General features: G+C 38.2%; 1 protein-coding gene across 3 annotated transcripts in view; it reads right to left on the reverse strand.

The window, feature by feature from the left end:
• WAPL (WAPL cohesin release factor) overlaps window positions 1-19,849 on the reverse strand; it is a 64,186-nt gene that overhangs the window by 38,729 nt on the left and 5,608 nt on the right. For all 3 annotated transcript variants that reach the window (XM_079312338.1, XM_079312336.1, XM_079312337.1), the window contains exons 3-4: window positions 7,582-8,628; window positions 1,751-1,866 (exon numbers count right to left, since the gene is read on the reverse strand). In XM_079312338.1, the coding sequence (XP_079168464.1) occupies window positions 1,751-1,866; window positions 7,582-8,628 (1,163 nt within the window). The remainder of the gene's footprint in view (window positions 1-1,750; window positions 1,867-7,581; window positions 8,629-19,849) is intronic.

The following is a 19,849-nucleotide window of genomic DNA, read 5'->3' on the forward strand; positions in this document are numbered from 1 at the left end:
GGCTTTTCCCTTCCCCCTGTAATTCCATGACATATAAATTCAAAATTAATTAGAATCATTTTCACACAAAATTTCAGGGATTTAAAGAATAAAAATTGAACAAGAAACACGTGAAATGCAATTACAGAGTATTTTTGCAGTATATAAATATTTTATATTTAAAAAAAAAATCAGTATTTGGCAGAAGACCCACAGCTGTTTTATGCTGTTAAAATGTACAACTGAAAAAGTTAGTCAAATTTGTACTTCCTGTACTTCTGTTTCTCAGTGTAGTGTAACATGTTCAATGATAAGCTGAATTTGAAAAAATGATTATTTAATCAGCAAAGGCTGAGGAACTTCCATCTTCAAGAAATACTTTTCAGTTGTGAAAAAAACCTTCTCACTTATCTGACTTCAAACTCTGGAGGAAGAAACTTCTCATTCTGTCCAAAGTCAAAGCAACAAGTGATGCTTCCTTTTCAAAGGGCATCACAACTGACACACAAAAACATTCCTCTGCACATTTTGAGAGCTAAACCAAATTTGTCATTCTTGCTCCACCCTCAAATCCTTTTCTTTTTAAATGAAAAATTTTTATATATCAACACAAGTGGGGAGATAATAAATCTTCTGGTTCTGGAAGACCAAAGAAAAAAGGCACCTTGAAAAATTACTTGAAGTGAAACGATCATATAACACAAGTAATTAGTTACCTTCATGAGGAATTATTTGAATTACTTAGGAAAAAAAAAATTTAAAAAACTTCTTTGAACCGTTGGACTGATGAGCACACTCAACACATGTAAAAGACAGATTTTATAATACCATGCAACTTCCAGGTCTTGCAAAGCCTATGGAACTCAAAGGGGAAGGAGAAATACAAGCTCATTTCCCCTCTTTCTCCTACTAGAGCAGTTGTGGGTTACAATGATGGTGAGACAGGGCCTGTTGTCACCAGGTAACATGAACAAGTTATGCAAAAAGCTCATGAAAAGGCCTTAAGATTTGGAAATGCTGTCCTGAACATTCAGGTCATAAAAGCTTCATTTAATGGAGATTACATGGATCCCTCTATTGCAAACTTTTACCTGGTGGCTAAACTCAATTTCTGCTGTATGCACATTTTTAGAAGCCTCAAAATACTGAGTACCCTATATTAACTGATAAACCACATTTCTCTAAGATCAAGAAAATGAGTAAGATCTTTTAATGCTATGAAAGGGCAAATTCATATAGAATATTACACAGCTGGAGAAGACTGGGGTGGGATTGGCAGTTAGGTTTTTTTCCAACTAAAAGAAAATCTCACCATGCCAAATGCTACAAAGGCACTTATCCTTATAAAGACTATATCAATGCTTAATTTGAACTTTATTAAAAGTTCAATCCTATAACATGATAGATATTTCTTGGGACAGCAAATGAAAGACTAAAAAGAATCTTCCCCCAAACACTAACAAACCACAAAGTAAAACACAGAATTTATTGACACTTTGCTTTAAAAATCATCTCCAGGGAATGCATCTACATTACAAGACTGCTTCTCCATAGCAGTAATGTGAACCTGAAAAATGAAACTTCCAGTAATAAATACAAAAATTTTGCACTTTAATATTTTATTTTTCCAGAAATAATATTAAGGGCCAACATATGATCTCAAGTGCAGATATAAACTGGGACAGAAGCCCTGTTGCATATATAAGAAGAAACATCAATACTGAGCAGTTCAGTAAAATAAGAACTTTGTATTGGTCTCAGCATCACTCACCCGCTTTGGCCCACTAAAAATCTTCCTGGTGTTTTCCTTAGATTTATCACCTTGTTTATTTGTGGATTTCTTATTGCCTTCAAGCACACCAGATGCATCTTCTGAAAATTCCAGATCTGTTAAGGGTAAATATAGACATGAAACAACCATTTTAAAAGCTGTTGAACTGCTCAAGCATTTCTGGCATCTGATAATTCCATATGTATAGCTCCTGACATTACATAAATGAACAATCAATCTTCATCAGAAAAATCAGCTTTAATGCCTAGCACAGTCTTGGATGCAGCTCATGCTGGCTTGGATTGCAGTAATACTCAGAAGCATGACAAGGTGCAGTCACAACCATTACAGCACTTCTTGCCCACTAGGTAAGCTTCAGGATACTGCTTCCCATCCCTCCTGTAAATCCCAGGGTACCTTTTACATGAGCTTACTAATGGCTGGTTTACTGCTACAACCCTGAGCAGCAGATGAATAAAGCAGTTGATTGGGTTCCTCAAAAGTGTGAGATTAAGAGATTTAGAAAAATACACTACAATTACAAAACAGAAGAATTGATCTTGCTTCACCTCTCATGAAGGCAGCCTGTTTATGTTTGTTCTGCTGTAAACAGGAAAAAAAATACAGTGACCAGCTCAGGAGAGAGTCAGCTAGAAGGAACTGCTGGCATTGCCCTTCAATGGATTCCATACTTGCCTTATACATACTGAATCTAGTACCCCATCCTGGACTGTAAGTCTGCAATTCACTCATCAAATTAAATGCTTGTCCTTAGTTTTTTTTTGTTTTTTCTGTTTGGTTTGTTTTTATTTTGGTGGTTTTTTAAAATTTGTGATGTTTTATTTGAAGCATTAGCCCTTGGAGACAAGGGAAAGAGTTTACTTGGCACAAACCAGAAGTTACCACAGATTTCAAGATGGAAATAAAGACAGGCACAGAGAAGCAGTGTTTCATCAGACAAACTGCTTAGAAAACAAATCTATTCCTGAGAAGTTTTACTGCTATTTGCAAAGTGCATTGCAGAAACACAAGCAGGTAGGATGGGTTACTCTAATCCCATGTACATAGGATCAGCCAAGCTGGGTAAGAAGGCAAGCAAAGGCAAAACAGGCAACCACCTTTCCAATGGCATTTCAAGGACACAACACTTGTCTAAGGAGCACAAGTATTACTAAAAGAAAGCTCCAAAGTTTCCCAAATTGCAGTGAAGTCCAACATGCTTGGCAGCACCAGGACTGGCAGGATGCCCACTGCAGGGCACCTCCTGGAACCTGCCTCTCACATCCTATACCACTGGTTCTCAATGTAGCTGTGCCATGTGAGCACAAGAGCCTAAGAACACAGCATCAACAGTCTCTCCAAAAACAACTGACTTTCAAAGATGGTTGAAAAAATTAGTGTAACTGAGGAAAAATACTAATAAATAAAGCAAAACTACTTCCAAATCTATACAAAAGACAACTTAGTCCTTGCTGAAAACAATTCAAGGAATAAAATCAAATTGCTTTGATACACATCCTTTTAAATCCTGACGTATTTCTGAAGAAGTCAGGCCCTGACTGACTGGACTCTCCCATTGTAGATTAAAAGCTAAAAAGTATTTTACTTGACACCACAGCCATTAAAAATATGCAAGTCACTCTAGGAACACAAAATGTTTGTGTTTCTCACCAAATGAGAACAGTAACTTGTGCCCTGTGCTAAGACTTGGACTGGAATTGCCTTCAATAATGACTAACAATGCTCTGGATCAACTAAGCCACAGTTTTAACATCATCTTAACTTTCATTGTTTGATTTCTACTTCTATGTGATTCTGAACGATTCCACTTAAATTACATGATTTTAAATTCAAAGGAATTTCTTGATGAAAAACATTTCAACTCCTACTTACAATAGGATAATTCTGCATTTTCTGATGTTGCTAGCACATCAAACACTTACTAGCTCTGTAAGATCACCTGGAATGCTTCTATTTGAGCAGTGCTTTTTGAGGCCTTCTAGGTACCCTAAAAACACTCTACATACATTATCTTAGCAGACTTTTACATCTAAACTAAATAAGGGCAGGAGAAGAAGCTTTTTGTTAACATTAACTGGGTGAGACAAACACACAAGTAGTTTGGTAAAGCAGTGACCCTACTGAAGGGTGCTTTACACTGACTCTTTTCCAGTATGGCTTTTTGGGGCAGTTTTTGCCCCTTACAGAGAAATTGGTCATATTGACTTTTTCCTTAGTATGGGAGCACCTAAGGCCTTTTCTCCTCTGTCCAACAATTTTCAAGGCATTTATAATCTTTAAGATAATTTGTCTCTCTTTGCTGGAATTGGAAAGATATTCAAAGACCAACTAAGGCAACAACCATAGAAAATTTCCTGTGGAACAACATTTTGCTTTATTGTCCAAGGGTAATTCTGCAAAAGGTTTTGAAGTCCAAACAGGACTCTGCCTTTGAGGATTTTGATGTAGTTTTAACTAGCTTAAAGTATTTATCCAATGAAGGTGACTCAGTTTTTGAGAAGATGCAAAGGATTTAAAAAAAAACAAACCAAAAACAGAGCAGGTTGGCTCACCAGAACTGAGCTGAGTGCTGGATGCTGATATTCAAAAGCTACATTACCTAAAAAGATTACTCATCTTGATCACTGAAAGGAAAAATGAATCGGTGACACAAAGGTTAAGTTGTATATGACAAATGATTTACAAAGCAAAAGACTAAGCTGCAATACAGATTTCTCTTGGATACAACTCCCCATTGATTATTACTAAATCAGTCACTTTTTTCCAGCATTAAAAGCTCCTCACTGAAGGCATCCTGTACTCTGGCTACTGAAATGACAAAAGTAGTGCTTCAAATGTAGGGAAGTCTCACCAGTACTTTAGCCCCTGACATTCTGGGAGGCTCACAAGCCAAACGGGCTTTTGCTTCACTGGGCTGCTACAGAGGAATGAGAGAATTTTAGACTGAAATGGCAAAATAAAAAGTTAATTTTAACCAGAACTCAACACTTCAGCAAAAATCTAAGGGTAATAAAGTCACAAAGTATTTTCTTTAAAAAGTGAAGTGACAGCATCTAGGAATTTAAAAGGTGGAGCTTTTTTTCAGAGTTGGGAGTTTTACTTGATTGGCTTTAGAGGTTTTTTTGTGGTTTTTAACCACTTCAGCAGAAAAGACTATGAAGTGAGCAACAGAAGATGCTTTTCAATGAAAGACACTCTAACCAATATTGAATTTATCTGTTTTGCAATTTTTCCTGCACTAATATCGTTCATGTAGTCTTTTCACTTTCTTAAATTTCATTTGTAAAAACATTTAAATAGTATTGTTAAACTTACTTTCCCTTTGCCAACTGCTAGACTAGAAGGAAACCTTTATAATGTTCCATTATAAAATCTTTGTCAGATGTTTTAAAGTTTTAAAAATATGTTTCATAAAAATACACCTAGATTATGTCAAGTAACCAAATCAGTAACACAGCAAAGTAAGGCTGTGACAGCAGCAAAAACATCAAGTTTCTTGAAAAACTGATTATGCCACGTAACATTCCCTATGCACAGAACACCAAAATCAGTCTTGGGATTTTCCAGGGCTGAAATTCAGAGAGGGAATCCAGCATTTCACCTGTCAACCTGGAATAGGAAAACTAGAATTTTACCAGGGGATTTATTCATTAGTACAAAAAAGGAACAGCACATACAGACCTCACGTAGCATTAGCACCTCTCAGTACTGCTCATCATTTCAGGACAGAGTTTTATTGTGCAAGATGTTCTGAAAGCTTTCTTCTCAAGCTTGGAGTCAAAGCTGGCATTTTTCATGGATGCAGAAACTACAATTTTCCAGTAGGCAAAAACAATACCTCAGAGCAATGCCACATTTTACTGCATCTTCAGGCTTAGATCCAGAAGTTCTTGAGAAATTCTCAGGTTCAGTATCACTATATTTAAGGACTCTTATCATGGGTGTTCTGAGTGATCATGATGCTCAAAATTTGCAAAGGTCTGAGAGAAAATAGTGTGAACTTGAGCAAGGAGCCCCACAAATTTCAGGGCCACATCAGGCTCCCTATTTTCATAACCTGTACTACAGGACATCACCCTTTCAAATTTCAGAAAAAAAAACTGCAAGTCAAATCTCACCTGCCAACAGCAGCACACAACAAGAATCAAATGAGCAAAGGAGATGCAAAATAAAGGGGAAGCATCTCCCAGCAGAAAGACTGAGAGGTAGCACTTTACCTGAAGTGGAGAAGCACATTAAGAACTAACAAAACATAAATTTACATTTCCCTCTGCCATGGAAATCTCCTAGGAAAATATTTCAGAGAAATCATCTGTGATACCTGGGAGTATAAAGGCCTGCTTGGTGAACACAGTGCCAAATGCAAAGTGCAGATATTTTCAGACTTCTGATAATCCTTTCAGCTGCTGTCCTCAGATGGGTCAGCATCTCGGCTGCATTAACTGTACAAGCAAATTTTCCCCTTGGAATAAATGGCTGAACAAAGACTCATTAGGGACAGGGACTAAGAGTATTTCTTAAGCAGCCCTGTAAGATAAACCCATTTTCCAAATAGGCTGGAACCCAAGTGTCTCATCATAAATTTTATGAAAACAAATTATGGGGTTTTTTTGTGTCTGAAGACATAGTCTTCTTATACAACATCAGTATTCATTTGCTCCTTTCAAATCCACAAAAAAACCCTAGCAGTGACAATTTACTTTTGATTAAAAGGCTTACAGAAAATTCTGGTTTTAGAAACAGCTATAATTAGAATAGAGAAATGAACATTTTTTTCCTCTGAAATTTTATTTCTGGATTACATTAGCAGAAGCTATTTGTAGGAAAAGAACCCCAGCTTCTCTAACATTTGCAAGGCTACATTGAAAACCTCTCCCCCTATCACAATGAAATACATCTGGCCCAAGTCTTAAAGTGAGAACTTCAGTGAGTTGATAAAACTTCTCAAGATTCATGATCCAAAATGGAGGACCAAAATGTTCCATAGAACAGTGGCAATGTTGAAATATTTATTCCAACACATGTGACTCGTTGGCATTAGACTTTAAAAAAAAAAAAAAAAAAAAAGAGCTAAAAGCAACCTTCCACTGATGTTACTCATTTCATTCTTCACCAACACACAGGACCAAATCAACCACCAAGCAAGTCTAATTTTGAAAAGGATTTACCCACCAGAACTTGCTCAGCAGCTGCCATGTGCAGAGTTTTGCTCATATATATGTGTTTGAGTACACACAAACACCCCACTCCACAACCTGTACAGAAGACGGAGATATCTAAAAACTGAAAACAAGAACAGAAACAAATATACAGAGGCTCTCCCAAAGCCAGTTATCTAACTGGCATTCTGTGGGTCCTGACAGCCTCTCTCTCAAGTCATGCATCCTCAGATAAGATGGAGCTTGAGAAAGGTCCAAAGTACCCACAAACACATTCAAAAGCAGAAAAAGATATTGCCTATTTCTTAAGAGGTACTTAAATGTGTGCACTCAGCTCTGTAATTGTGGCCTGATCTGGAGGCCTGCCTTCCAGGCATAGATACTTATGCTCAACACACCAAAAAGGTACAAATCTTCTTTTGGAAAAGAGAAAAACCCCTCTACCTCTGGCAAGCGATCAAGGGGTATAAAGCATACTTCAAGAGAGATATGAAACATGAGACAGGACCACAGGAGAAGGGAGTTTAACTGTTAGATTTCCAAAACAGTGGTATAGTTCAGCAAATGCCTAGATACACTGCAAAAAGGACAAAATATTGAAGTCAATTAAAATTAAATGCCACTCATATATTCCAAAAGAGTTCTACTGACCTGCATTAGTGCTGAGCTGGCTATCCTGGGAACAGTTTTCATTGCCATCAGAGGTTGACTGTAGTGAAGCAGATGGTACAGTTCTACTTCGCTTTTTGTTTGCCTTCCTTTCTGCTACCTGCCACTCTTCATCTTCGTCCTCGCTTTCACTTAAGTCATCAAACCCAAAGTACTTGATTTTGTAATTGGAACTCCCACAACTTCTAGAGGCACCTTCATCTCCCCCTCCCTCGTCTTGATCATCAAACCCAAAAAATTCTAATTTGACATCCTTCTTGGATTTGGTATTGCTTGGTCGGAACCTGGTTGTAGTTTTAGTGGTGGCAATGTCTGCTTTTTTCCTCAAGCGCCCAGCTTCGCCCAGGTCAGTGGGGGCTGTGGTGGTGAACTCATCCATGCGCTCCATGGTGTCCTGGATGGTCACATTGCAAACTGACAAGCAAGATGGGTGCAGAACAGTGTAGTCTCTAGTCCGTCCAACCGTCCCTCGAAAACTGGTCCCACTACTTAAAGAGACTTTTTTTCCTGCGTTCAGACTGTCATTATTTGACTCATTGTTTGCTTTGGATAAAGACTGACTGGTGCCATCCATCAGCTTGTCAAAATTTGTTGCCCCCTGCAGTTTTGCTTTGTTGGATCGACAATATGTCCTACAGTTGCTTGGCCTAGGAATAGGTTGCACAAGTTCTTCACTAATGGCTTCCTTTGGATTTTCACTATCTTCTTTATCACACTCCTCATCCTTGCTCTTTGCCTCTGAGAGATGTTCATTGTCAAAAGCTAACATATACTCTCCAGTTCTGGTGTCTTCATTATCATCCTCCCATTCATACAAGTGAGTTCTTAGTGGCCCCTTGGTCTGAGATGTTTCTGATGTAGAATCTGCTGTTTTTCCCATGCGGGAGTCCCAAGAATCAGGCAAGTCCTTGGCTTCAGTGTTGCATCCAGAAGTGTCTGTGGTCTCAGCATTGGTTTTATTACTGTCTCCAGCATTGTCATAGATGAAATGACTGTTCCCATTATCTTCTTTCAAGTTCTGGATTTTATCTACAAGAAAAGATATATTTATTACTAAAATGAAGCAACAAAAAACTTTGGTAAGTTACAATAACAAAAAATATTCAGTGATCACTGAGAAAAAACAGACGTCTTTATCCACCTGGTTCATAATTTTTAAGCACTTCAGTTTAAAGGTTTTGTTATAATAAGGTCTTCTTGTAATTACTAAAACAAATCAACTTGAAGTGACGCTCTGAAAATATGGGCATCATGCAAAAGACAGTGGTAAACCCTAAATACAACCACTTATTTACCAAGGCAACTTACACAAAAAAGGAGAAACTGTGCTGGAATTTTCAGAAAAGATAATTACTAAAGTTTCACACACAAGTGACTTACAGTGAATAACTAAAGAACAACTACAAATTCTTACTATGTAAGAAAATAATTTCCTTCTTGTACCCTGAATAAAACAGCAAACAACTTCAACTGTCACTTCATTTTGCTGCTTCGAATGAAAATATTTGGACTTACAAAAGAAATACAGAAAATGCAATTCTCATCACAAACAGAAATTCTGAAATTCAGTTTTATGCAATCTTTGAAGAACAGCTGCTGCCAAAAAGTTATTTGTGTGAATCTCCAACCTATAGCCACACTCACATCTCAGACTGTCCCAGAGAACAAGTTCCACTATAGTCAGTCAGTTGTTGTAAGGTTTGTTTCCAGCCAACCAGCACCTACACAATAGTAATGTTAGCAAGTAATGCAAGGATTAAATCTTCCACCTGCTGTCTGTCCTCTAAACTGGGAATAGCAGGGAAACCATGCCCTTTGTTTTCCCTGAATACCAACAACAGCTTGGTGCATTTAGTACCAGAGTTTAATGCAACCCTCCGTTCCTGACATCACACACACACAGACACACAGCAATATAAGAGCGTTACTTCCAGGAAACAAGAGTTTCTTGGAAATTTCTGAGAGTATCACCAAGCACAGGAACCCAGGTGCTTGCCGTTACTGCTGGCACTAAAATGGCTGCCTGGGCCAGGAGAAGCTAGATAAGAAGTCTGACAATGCAGAAGACCTTGGTGCACAGAAGAGTAGCACTGGATGGGATAAAGTGGAGACATAGAAGCAACTGGGACAGGGCCAAGTGACAACAGAAATGCTGGAAGAGAAGGTGCTTAGAAGACACGTGCAGAACACTACAGTGATAAAAGGGGCTCCACTGGCAGAACGCAACCCCAAAGGTTCAAATTTTTAGGCAGCAAAGGTTTCCTAAAGTCATCAGTAAAATGAAGGCTAAAGCATCTCTTCAGCACTAGTCTGACCACATGAAATTTCATCAGCTTCCATTTATCTAAGTGGCACAGAAGCTTCACAGCACTGATGAGAAGATTACAAATTCCTGATGAGGGAAATAAGCTTCAGCACTATTCCAGGGACTTTGGCTAACTTGTTTTCAAATTAAAATGGCATCATCTGAATGCCATCCTTGCACATATGTTTTATATAAAAATTTTAAGGCACTGAAAATTCTAGTAAAAGAAATGGTTACCAAATCCAGTTTCGAAGGAAATTGATTTAATCCTTGCTAAAATTCCTCAGGGAACCGGGACAAGTAATATCTGACAAACTGTATCTAAGTTTTCTGGAATCCAGCTGAGGTCTGTCACAGAAGTTATACATACTTAGCTAGAAATAAAACAAGCTTTACACAGAATATATGAAATGCACAATTCAAAACTAACTTCCTCATAGAACAAGGAACCCTAACCCTGCCATCTCCATGATAGAATCTTGGTTATTACTTTTCAGTATCAATATGTTGTACAAGCAATATTGTTATTCCCATCTCAATCTCATGTTTGCCATAATCCAAGAGGCACAACTAAAATTAATCTTTCTGTAATCAAGAAGGGAATTTGACAGTGTACAGAATGTTCCTTTCTCCCATATGTTTAATATTATTGTGATGCTAAAGACTACCAGAAGATGTAGGCATGAAAAACAGCAAATTAAACTTAAAACATTTTCAGACTTCCTTGTTAAAATACACTGTTTTGCAGCCTTACCATTACTGTTCTACATCTAAGGCAACTTCTTGTTTCTCTTCTTGTGTAAATATGATCAAAATCACTTTCTGTAGTCAGTTCAGCTGACTAATAAGTAACAAATCCACCCTAGACCAGTCAAATGGCTTTACTTATTGATGCTTGGTTTACTACACTCCCAAGGAATGTTACAAGACAAAGAGCACTAAAGCTCTTTATGTTGACAGCAGGACTTGTGTTGCCTTGTGCAACCCGTGCACCAGCAGCTTTGAACCCTGAATTGCTTGAGAAGATCCCGTAAGTATCAACAAAGTGTTGCATCTCAATTTTACCATTCAGTTATTAATTTAATACAGCACACCAAGGTACACCTAAACAGCAAAACAGTGGCAGTTAACCTCCTCCTTGATTCTGGGGCACCAAAATTTTAAAAACCCACAGTACTTCAAAAGTCTTAGTAACTGCACCAGAGAGGTTTTTCCATCTCCAATAATAAGCAAGGCTGATGGAAAATGGAACTACTGAACTCTTTTTAGTGTACACCAGGTAGAAAGTTCAGCTTTAAAACTGCATCATCACAATGCATTACTGGGAAACTAAGCAGTGACTTTTAGAGGAATACTTCCTCTAAGAATCCTTCCTCAAGCCCCTGTTCTCATCTCATCAGTGGGTCAATAGCTGTCAGCCTGAGCCTTCAATACCAGAAAGTACTGCTAATCACTTCCTAATTGCCCAAAGGTGTACAGATACTGAGATTCCAATAACCCTGATTTTAAAAATTACAGTATTTATTGGCAGCAACTACTACAGCAGAAGCTAGCACCACTGTAGGAAAAAAATATGATAAAAGAAACTAATAGTGAATTACTAGATATTCTGTAGTCCAAGAAAGGCACAGAACTTCTCCCATTTTTAACTGCAACAAGGCTCTTTTGGGGCTCAAATCCCAGAATAACTCTCCCAAGTAATTTAAAATCAGCAACAGCATGTAACTCCTCTCCTCAAGTACAAACACTGTATACCTAGGAACCATAACAATGTTCTGGGGTAATCATGATTTATTTACTGTTTAAATCGCTAAAAGTTGCTTTATTTCATGCTCTAGTTTATGTAACTTAACAAGACAGATGTCTTCAGCATTGCTGATGAATTTAAATAAAACAAAGCCAAAGCAAAACTTCCACTTCCCCACAAAACGTGATATTTTTACACACAACGGATGCACATCACTCAATCTGTAAAATTATATTTAAGTGATGATCATTATTGTTCCAAGTAACCTTAGTAAAGTTAGCACTACAGAGAAAATTTCAAGTTCAGACAATGCAAGATAGTAAATTTAAATAAGGCAATAAAGTTTGTACTCTTCTATAACAGACAGAGATACATGCAAACACTTAAACAGCAGGAATGTAACAGACTTGTCAAAAGCCCACTGCTTTTCAGTAAGAAACCTTAAAATGTGTAACAAATATGTATCTATACTTGCATGGATTAGAGTATTAGATTATAGATCTATATGGAAATAAAGATAACATTCTGTTCCTATCTTATTTTTAAAAAACACTTACTATAAGCCCTTGTTAGATGCTACATGTATGAAATAATCCATACATTCAACAATAGCAGTAAATGCCTCATGACTACCACAGATAACCAGTGGTACTACCTCCTCCTTTTTCATTTTTAAGGTCACGGACAAAATGAAAAATGCAATTCTAGAATTAAAAAAAAAAAAAAAAAAAAAAAGCACTTTATTTTTTTTTTTTAAAAAGAGAAATTTTTTTTTTTAGAGATAAGAAGTCTACATCTTTCAGCTCAACATCTGACAATTCTGACATTAAAATGTCTCACATTTCAACTTGATTTTTTCTTTAAGTACTTGTAACCATGAAAGTTTGACAGAGGAAACACTGAAATTTGGAGAAAAGAGAAAAAACTCTTTCCACCAAATACTGAAGCCATAACAGTTAATAATGCATACCCTGATCCTTCATATATGGTACAGCATATACCAAAATGGAATCCAAAACAAAGTAAAGTAATCCTTTAGAAAATCAAATACTCTTCTGGGGGAGAAAACCAAGCAACCATAGTTCATCTATCCTCCAGCTTAGTCCCTATTTCACTTTTCTTTCATTTCCATTTAACTTATCAAACTAAGTCACTAGGTTCCATGCAAACATTTTCAGCTCTGTAAAAACCAAATCATCATTAACAGTTTAACACTAATTGCCTACAGTCAAACATTACATGTTTTAGTTACTATTCTGTGGTGGAGATGCAGAACCTTATTTGCCATTTTAGCATTACTCGAAGCACTGAGCAGAATCTTGGGCTGTGAGAGTGAGGTCTCCTACTGTAAATTTCTACCCTGAACAGATTCAGGGCTCACAGGGCAAAGCTGCCCCACAACTCCAGCATCCCCTGAAGGCTCCTCAGCCTGTGGCTGGGCAGGGGACAGCACCCGCTGTGGATCACGGATCACGCACCGTGACATGTGCCAGCTCCACGTGCCAGCTGCTGCCTTCCCAGGGATTAGGGATCCAGTAAAACCTCCTCTGCCTTTCCACCCTGCAGGCAGCAGGGAGGCACAGATGACACCTGAAACAGCACTGTGTCCTCGAGATCTCTTTACCACTTTATCATGAGTTGAATCAAAACCAGTTGAACAGCACAAAGGTTAGGAGAAAACTGAAGAACACCAAAGGACAATCAATATTAGGCTTGGTATGCTAAAACAACCACACCACAATGTCAAAATACTATCACATATGCAAAACAAATGCTTACTTTTCACTATGTACTCATGGACGAGTTGCCAGTGTCACATTTAGCCCTACTAACCTGAGCTTTGGTTTAGTTTTCTCTCAAAGCCAAGCAAAGTACCCTCCAAGCTAGAAAGAAAAGGCATAGGGCCTTCTAAATCCTTTGCAGCATGAAATCTTATGTTCTTTCATTGCTGTGTAAGTAGCTGCCTTTAATACTTCAAAACTGAGCGAAACATGATTACTACTCACAGGAAACAAATCGACAAACTGTGTTTCTTTCAGTATTCACCACAATTCACTGCAAACATTAAAGGTAGTCAGAAGCAATGAACACTTGAGATCAGGCAGGTGGCACCATGCCAGTTTTACACTCTTCCCGATTTCTCTTCCAGTAGACACCAAGATGTGGTGCCAAGAAAATGAAACATCAAGAACTGTATGCAGGGTGTTCAGAACCCTCCAGCTACTGAGGGCACATACAATTCACAGCTACAGCTCAGGAAGGGATCACTGACACAGGATGGAGGGAACATCTGGTTAAGCCACTGCTCTGCCTGATGTCCCTGAGCACTTAGAAACATTTACTAATTCACTGGTGTAATGGCTCCACTACACCATCACCAATGTTTTCAAGCATAAAGCTACATCAGTTCACTCTGCAGCTTGCAGTTGACCAGCTGAACTGAGACACACAGAGTGTCATCTTTGGTTTGGTCAGAAAACCAGGAACTGCAGAGAAGTCATGCTTTTTTCCAAATTAGAGAACAAATTTCATTACGTGTTGGAAATGAAATGTTTTTATTGGTAAGGAGAAAAGGTTGCAGACTAAACTCCTTTGATCCATTTTCTGTCTATGATTGAAGAACTGGAAAACTCGGGGGAAAAAAAGCCCATGGACACAAAACACACAATTTGTGAAATGGGCAAAATTTATTTGAATTAAGTATCCATTAATGCCTTGAAAGAAGTGCTTGTTAGCAGGTATGAACAAAAGACAGGAAGATTTGACTCCCAAGAGCAGTTTCACGGTTGAAAATTATTACAAATTCTTAAGCAATTGAATTCCCAACAAGGCTGCGTGCACGTGGGACAGACATTGCTTGACTCTTTGCATATGTTTTAAGTGGCACCTTTTTTTGCAGAAATAAATTCACAGAAAACCTTAAAGTGATGGGAATCAATTTACTACCATTTACTACAGCACTATTTTCCTTAAGAATCATTTGTCTTGTTTCCTTTTCCAGCACCCTGAATATCCAAATTCTAAAGCAATTTATATGCAAAAAAAAATTAATTTGTTTCTTACACAGTCTTAATTAAGTTCTCAATGACACTGTCTTTATTTCAGTTAGCTCTTCTAAACAGTAGACAGAAGACAGCTCAGACACTTTTTCTGCTCTCAAATCACCTGGATACATCTGTCAGTCTGGTAACAAACTGTTCAGCATCTCCAATAGATCATTCTTTTTATTCCCTGAGCCTAACAAGATTTTTGTGTTTTCAAAACGTGCTGCTGGCACAACATCCCCCAGTGCCTCAGCGCCAGCCCGGGAAAGGCTGAACCCTACCCACGGAATTATTGCATCTAAGCTTGCACCACTTTCAGCCACACAAGTAATGCCTCATACATTTCTTTCCACTTCAAAGGTGTACTACCAGGAGGCATTCTGAGAAGCTGTGTTATGCTGGTACACTTTGCAGCCAGTGTACAAATCTCTAAAAAGTCCCTGTATTTAAATGGAAGTGGAAGCCTTTCGAAGAGGTTCAGTCTGACACGGCCACCTTTCCTCTTGTGCAGAAAATATTCCCTGAATTAATCCCTTGCCTTTATCTCAGGCAATGTTCTTAATAGTATGACAAGATGGCTCTTGAAGTAACAATATAACTGTCTTACCCCTTCTTCTAATTCTTTGGCTAGCAATCACTAGATATTCTGCTATCTCTCATCTTTCTTTGCACCTTACGCCCCTGCATCTCTCAGCACCACCTCCAAATCAATCTGTACACATGTACCTGGCCAAATCAGACACAGTGTGCTCAGCCCAACTGCCTCCCCAGCAAACCTTTAGGGGGAAAAACAATGGGCAGAAGAGCTGCTGCACTTTGTAGTAGAAGAGTTGTCAGAGCCTGACGTGCACACCTCTCATGGGAAGTCCAACAAAAGAGACACATTCCTGCTCACTCCAAGCTTAGAAGGGCATCTGCTGCTCAGAGCAGCAAGAGAAAGCCAGGAATAAACAGCTACAAGTGTCATGGCAAGCATGAGGGACTCACACATGCCAGAAATACCTGTTTTCACCCATTTTTTTTAGGGTGAGCCACTATGGAAAAAAATTAAAGCATAATATAGTATATATACAGAAACGTTACCAATTGTCAAAACAAATGTGTACTTAGGCTAAATCAGTCTGAATTGAGACAGTACTCATGAATATGTTGAAAATCCTCAATAAATACAGCAGTTTCTTAAATTAAAATAGGAACTAAGTTTGAACTTAAAGAACATTTTCCATTCAATTAGTAAGAGCTCAGCAGTTTGAGTCTGAAATGGCTTCCCTACCCACTGCTTTCTGCTTGCCTGTATGTTTTGGCCCACTTGAGAGGTATGCACCTTGACAGGGTTTTTTTACTTCCACAAGCACTAACCAACCGTTTTCAATACAAAGTTATTTCAACTTTTCAACTAAGAAAACTAAGAAGCAGTCAAAAGTAAGGTGTTTTTAAAACTGTTTATTGTCCAAGGCCATGAAGAAAGAATGGACTGCAAAATTCAGTGTTGTATCAGAAAGGGGAATTACAGACTAAGGGGAAAAAAGTTCCATGTACTCTGTACATGGACATACATAGTATGAACTGCCCTGTCGTTAGGAAAAATAGGCTGCAGAAATCAGATTCTTTCCTAAACATGGGAGTAGTTTTCTGTATTGTCATTTTAGCAAACAAGCACAAACACGAAGATTTGAACAGAATCTCAATCATTTCAGACTTCTGAAAAAACACCCCAAGAAAAAACCAACAAGCCACCACTATGGAAGTAGCAGATGAAAAAAAAAAAAAAAAGGAGAACAATAATCACACCAGTTTGAACATGGGCTAATGATACAGCAAGAAAACTGTGTATAATAGGAAAGGGGATATCTTCAAAAGGGGAAAACTTACCAAAAAGCAACTAAAGAAGAGAGGATCTGTGAGTATCACCTATCTACATACCCATCATAACTACTACCATCCAAACAAACCTCATAACACTGAAATTCTGTGCACATGTTTTCTGGCAGACCTTTCCCCTTCTGTGCTATCAGTTTCTTAATGCTTCGACCCAGCCAGAGCACAGCTGCAGTTCTTTATAATCATGGCTGCTGCCAGCTGTCTCCTAAGACTGCCAAATGCTCAGGCCTCATTCAGGTTCCCCCAGCTCTGTTTCATTTTTGGACAGAAAATGACAATTGAATTTCTCACAAAGTAAACAACTTACTCTTAAAAACCATGCAGAGGAAGTAAGATATTACTCTGGCCCAACTATTATATTCCATGTCCATGTCAGCGTTAAACACAAAAACAATTCCAAAGGAATACCCTGACCAACCTGGTGGTCAAATGCAATTATGTAACAAACCTGCACTTGGGATGTTGAAACTTAGCTCTAAAGATAGGGCTCCCCACCCACATAAGCAGGATGCAGAGGCTTTGCACACAGTCACCAAAGTACTATCAGGATAGTATGTCAGGAACAGACTTGATGACTTAAACAATCTCCTTCCTCAAGGGCATCCATTTTCTGCAATTTACTCTCTGCACTCTCTGTGCTTTTCCAGCTACCAACCACAACTAAATTCTGCAGCCTGGGCCAAGAAGTTGCAAAGCACAGCCATGTCCCTTTGCTCCTGCACTGCATAAGCACAAGTTTTTAAGAACTACATTTGCCATTTTAATTTGCTACCTAGAAGTGCACTGGCCCAAAGTGAAAAAATGAGGGCACTAAGAACTACTTAGAAAAACAAAGAATCAAATAGTAGTCAACAGACAAATGCTCCTTTATAACACCAAGAGCTAAACTATTGCCAGAACAGAACCTGTCTGAATATCAGTACATAGTAACAAATGTCAAAATGAGAACTAGCTGTTTTCATTATTGTTCTAAATGTTAGGGGGGGAAAAATTAATTTGTTCTTCTAATCTTAAAGAGCCACCTCAAAGGTCACTGCCAACACAATAACCACAAAATCTGTGCCTAACATTACAACACGGCAGAAAGGGATACAATTCCTATGCTGTGCTGTAGCCTGGAAAGAAATTTTAAGCAATTCTATTTCTCCACAGCAAGCAAAACACATTTTCAAGAAATAAATTCATAGACTCTAAAACAAACTAGACTTAATTCATTCCTAATTAAAATACTTCTTCATTAATGCATGATTAAATACCAATTTTTTCCACTTAGAATTAATGCAGAAAAGCAATACTCTCCCATAGTCCACAGCCCAGAACATGAAGTATGCAGGGATGAGAAACATCTCTCAACTCAAACACCTTCACTGATGAAGAGTATCAACCCCATGACCAGACTCTCTGAAGGCCTGAGTTACAGAGCTCAGCACTGTGCACAAAAGCAAAAGCCAGCAAATCATCACAGCATCCAGAGTCAAAATGCTAACTCACACTACAATGCCAGAAGTATTTCCATAAACTGAAATACCCAGAGCAGGCAAACTAGCTGCCCAAAGTGAAACATGCTGATAAACTCATGTAACTATGAAATACCATACCAACTCCTAAAATTCATCCAACTTTGACATTAATTTTCATCTGAAAAACTGTACTACATTAATTCAACCTACAAGCTAATAAATATTCTAAAACAGCAAACTTACAAAATTTGCTCTGCAATGCCATGTTTTTACACCAAAGCTTACGTGCAGATGAATACAGCGTGAAATACTATTTGGGTTTATGCCTTACAGAGTAAATTTAACAGTTAAAAAAAAAATCCCACCAGACTATTCCAAAAATTAAAATATTGCTCTGAATGTTTTCACCTTACCCTACAGTAAGAGTCTCTAAAAAACCTCATTTTCTAAGTAGCTGCATTTTTGTTTTATATGAATTATCAGTGTGGTATTTTTCTAATGACACATCTTACTTTCTGGCCACCAAGTTCTCCCCACCTTCATGAAGATGAACAGTCTTTCATTGTTTAAAATTTACCTAAACCCCTATCTGCAAATCACCTGCTAGATACAGGATTACTCATAGACACTCTTCAGACAGTATTAAATCTTGATCGAACATTAGGGTAAGATTATGAGAAGCTTTCCACATTAAGAGCTTCTCAAAGCCTTTAAAATGAGATTGTTACAAGCACTAGCTGAAGGCTATTAAAAAACAACCAAAAAAAGATCAGCAAATTCTACCATTTTAAATAAAAGATACAGATCCTTACCTGTGTTAAATGGCTGCACAACTACTAAAACAAACCCCCAAACCAACTGCTTCTTAATACCAAACATTCACCAAAATTAACTGACATTGCATCACCTTCATTTTAATGCCCAAAGAAATACCCACTGAAGCAGGGTAATACAACTGGAGCAGAAATAACTGTGCCTCTCAGTTTGTGCATAGCCATGTAAGTCACATTTTTCAACTCAACCTAATTCTTAACATTATCTTCACCTGTGTTAAGGATTAAGATACAATCATGGCTCATGCTCTCTGGGAGTCCTGAGACTTTATTCATGCACTGTTCAGGCAGTATGAGGACAAGGACTAGCAAATTCCACTTTAAAACAAATTAACAAGCACTTTTTTCAACATCAGTACCAACACAGCCTAGTTTCCCACACCCAGAGACAAAGTGCTGTATGTGGGTTAAGGTTGAGCTCACATTGCAGTCTTCCTTATACTGGGAATATTAATGTTCTTCTACCTGCCTGCTTCCCCCCCCAGCCCTTTCTTTCCTCCCTTAGCAGGAACAGTCTTGCTGTCTCAAGGATCTATAAGCCCTTTGGACAAATCTGGTTGAACCTGGTGGAGTTCAAGAGTCACCAGGAAGGGGAAAATCATTATGGGGAGGGCAAGGACATGTAAGCAGTTGACATACATGCACTGTTACACTCCTCCCAAGTCCTTTCCTCCTCCAGAACCCGACCCCAAATCAATCAAATTAATTCTCTGTTTTGAAAGAGCGTCCCCATTAAACTTTACAACAAAGAAGCCTTTGAAGTACCTACATTTACACTGGCTGACTATACACCACTATCTCTAATTGCTCAGTGTGCCGAGCAACGTCCTCAGAGACAACTTTTATTTATTTTGGATCAGTTTACACACAAGCATAACAGCAGCTTAAACCATCCGAGTTTTATTTACACTAACTGATGAAAAGAAACACTGTCACCAAGACTGCAGTCTTTAAATAAGGGTAAGGAAACCAAAGACGCT

This window comes from Erithacus rubecula (genome assembly GCF_903797595.1).
Source record: "Erithacus rubecula genome assembly, chromosome: 9".
NCBI classification, from domain to species: Eukaryota; Metazoa; Chordata; class Aves; order Passeriformes; family Muscicapidae; genus Erithacus; species Erithacus rubecula.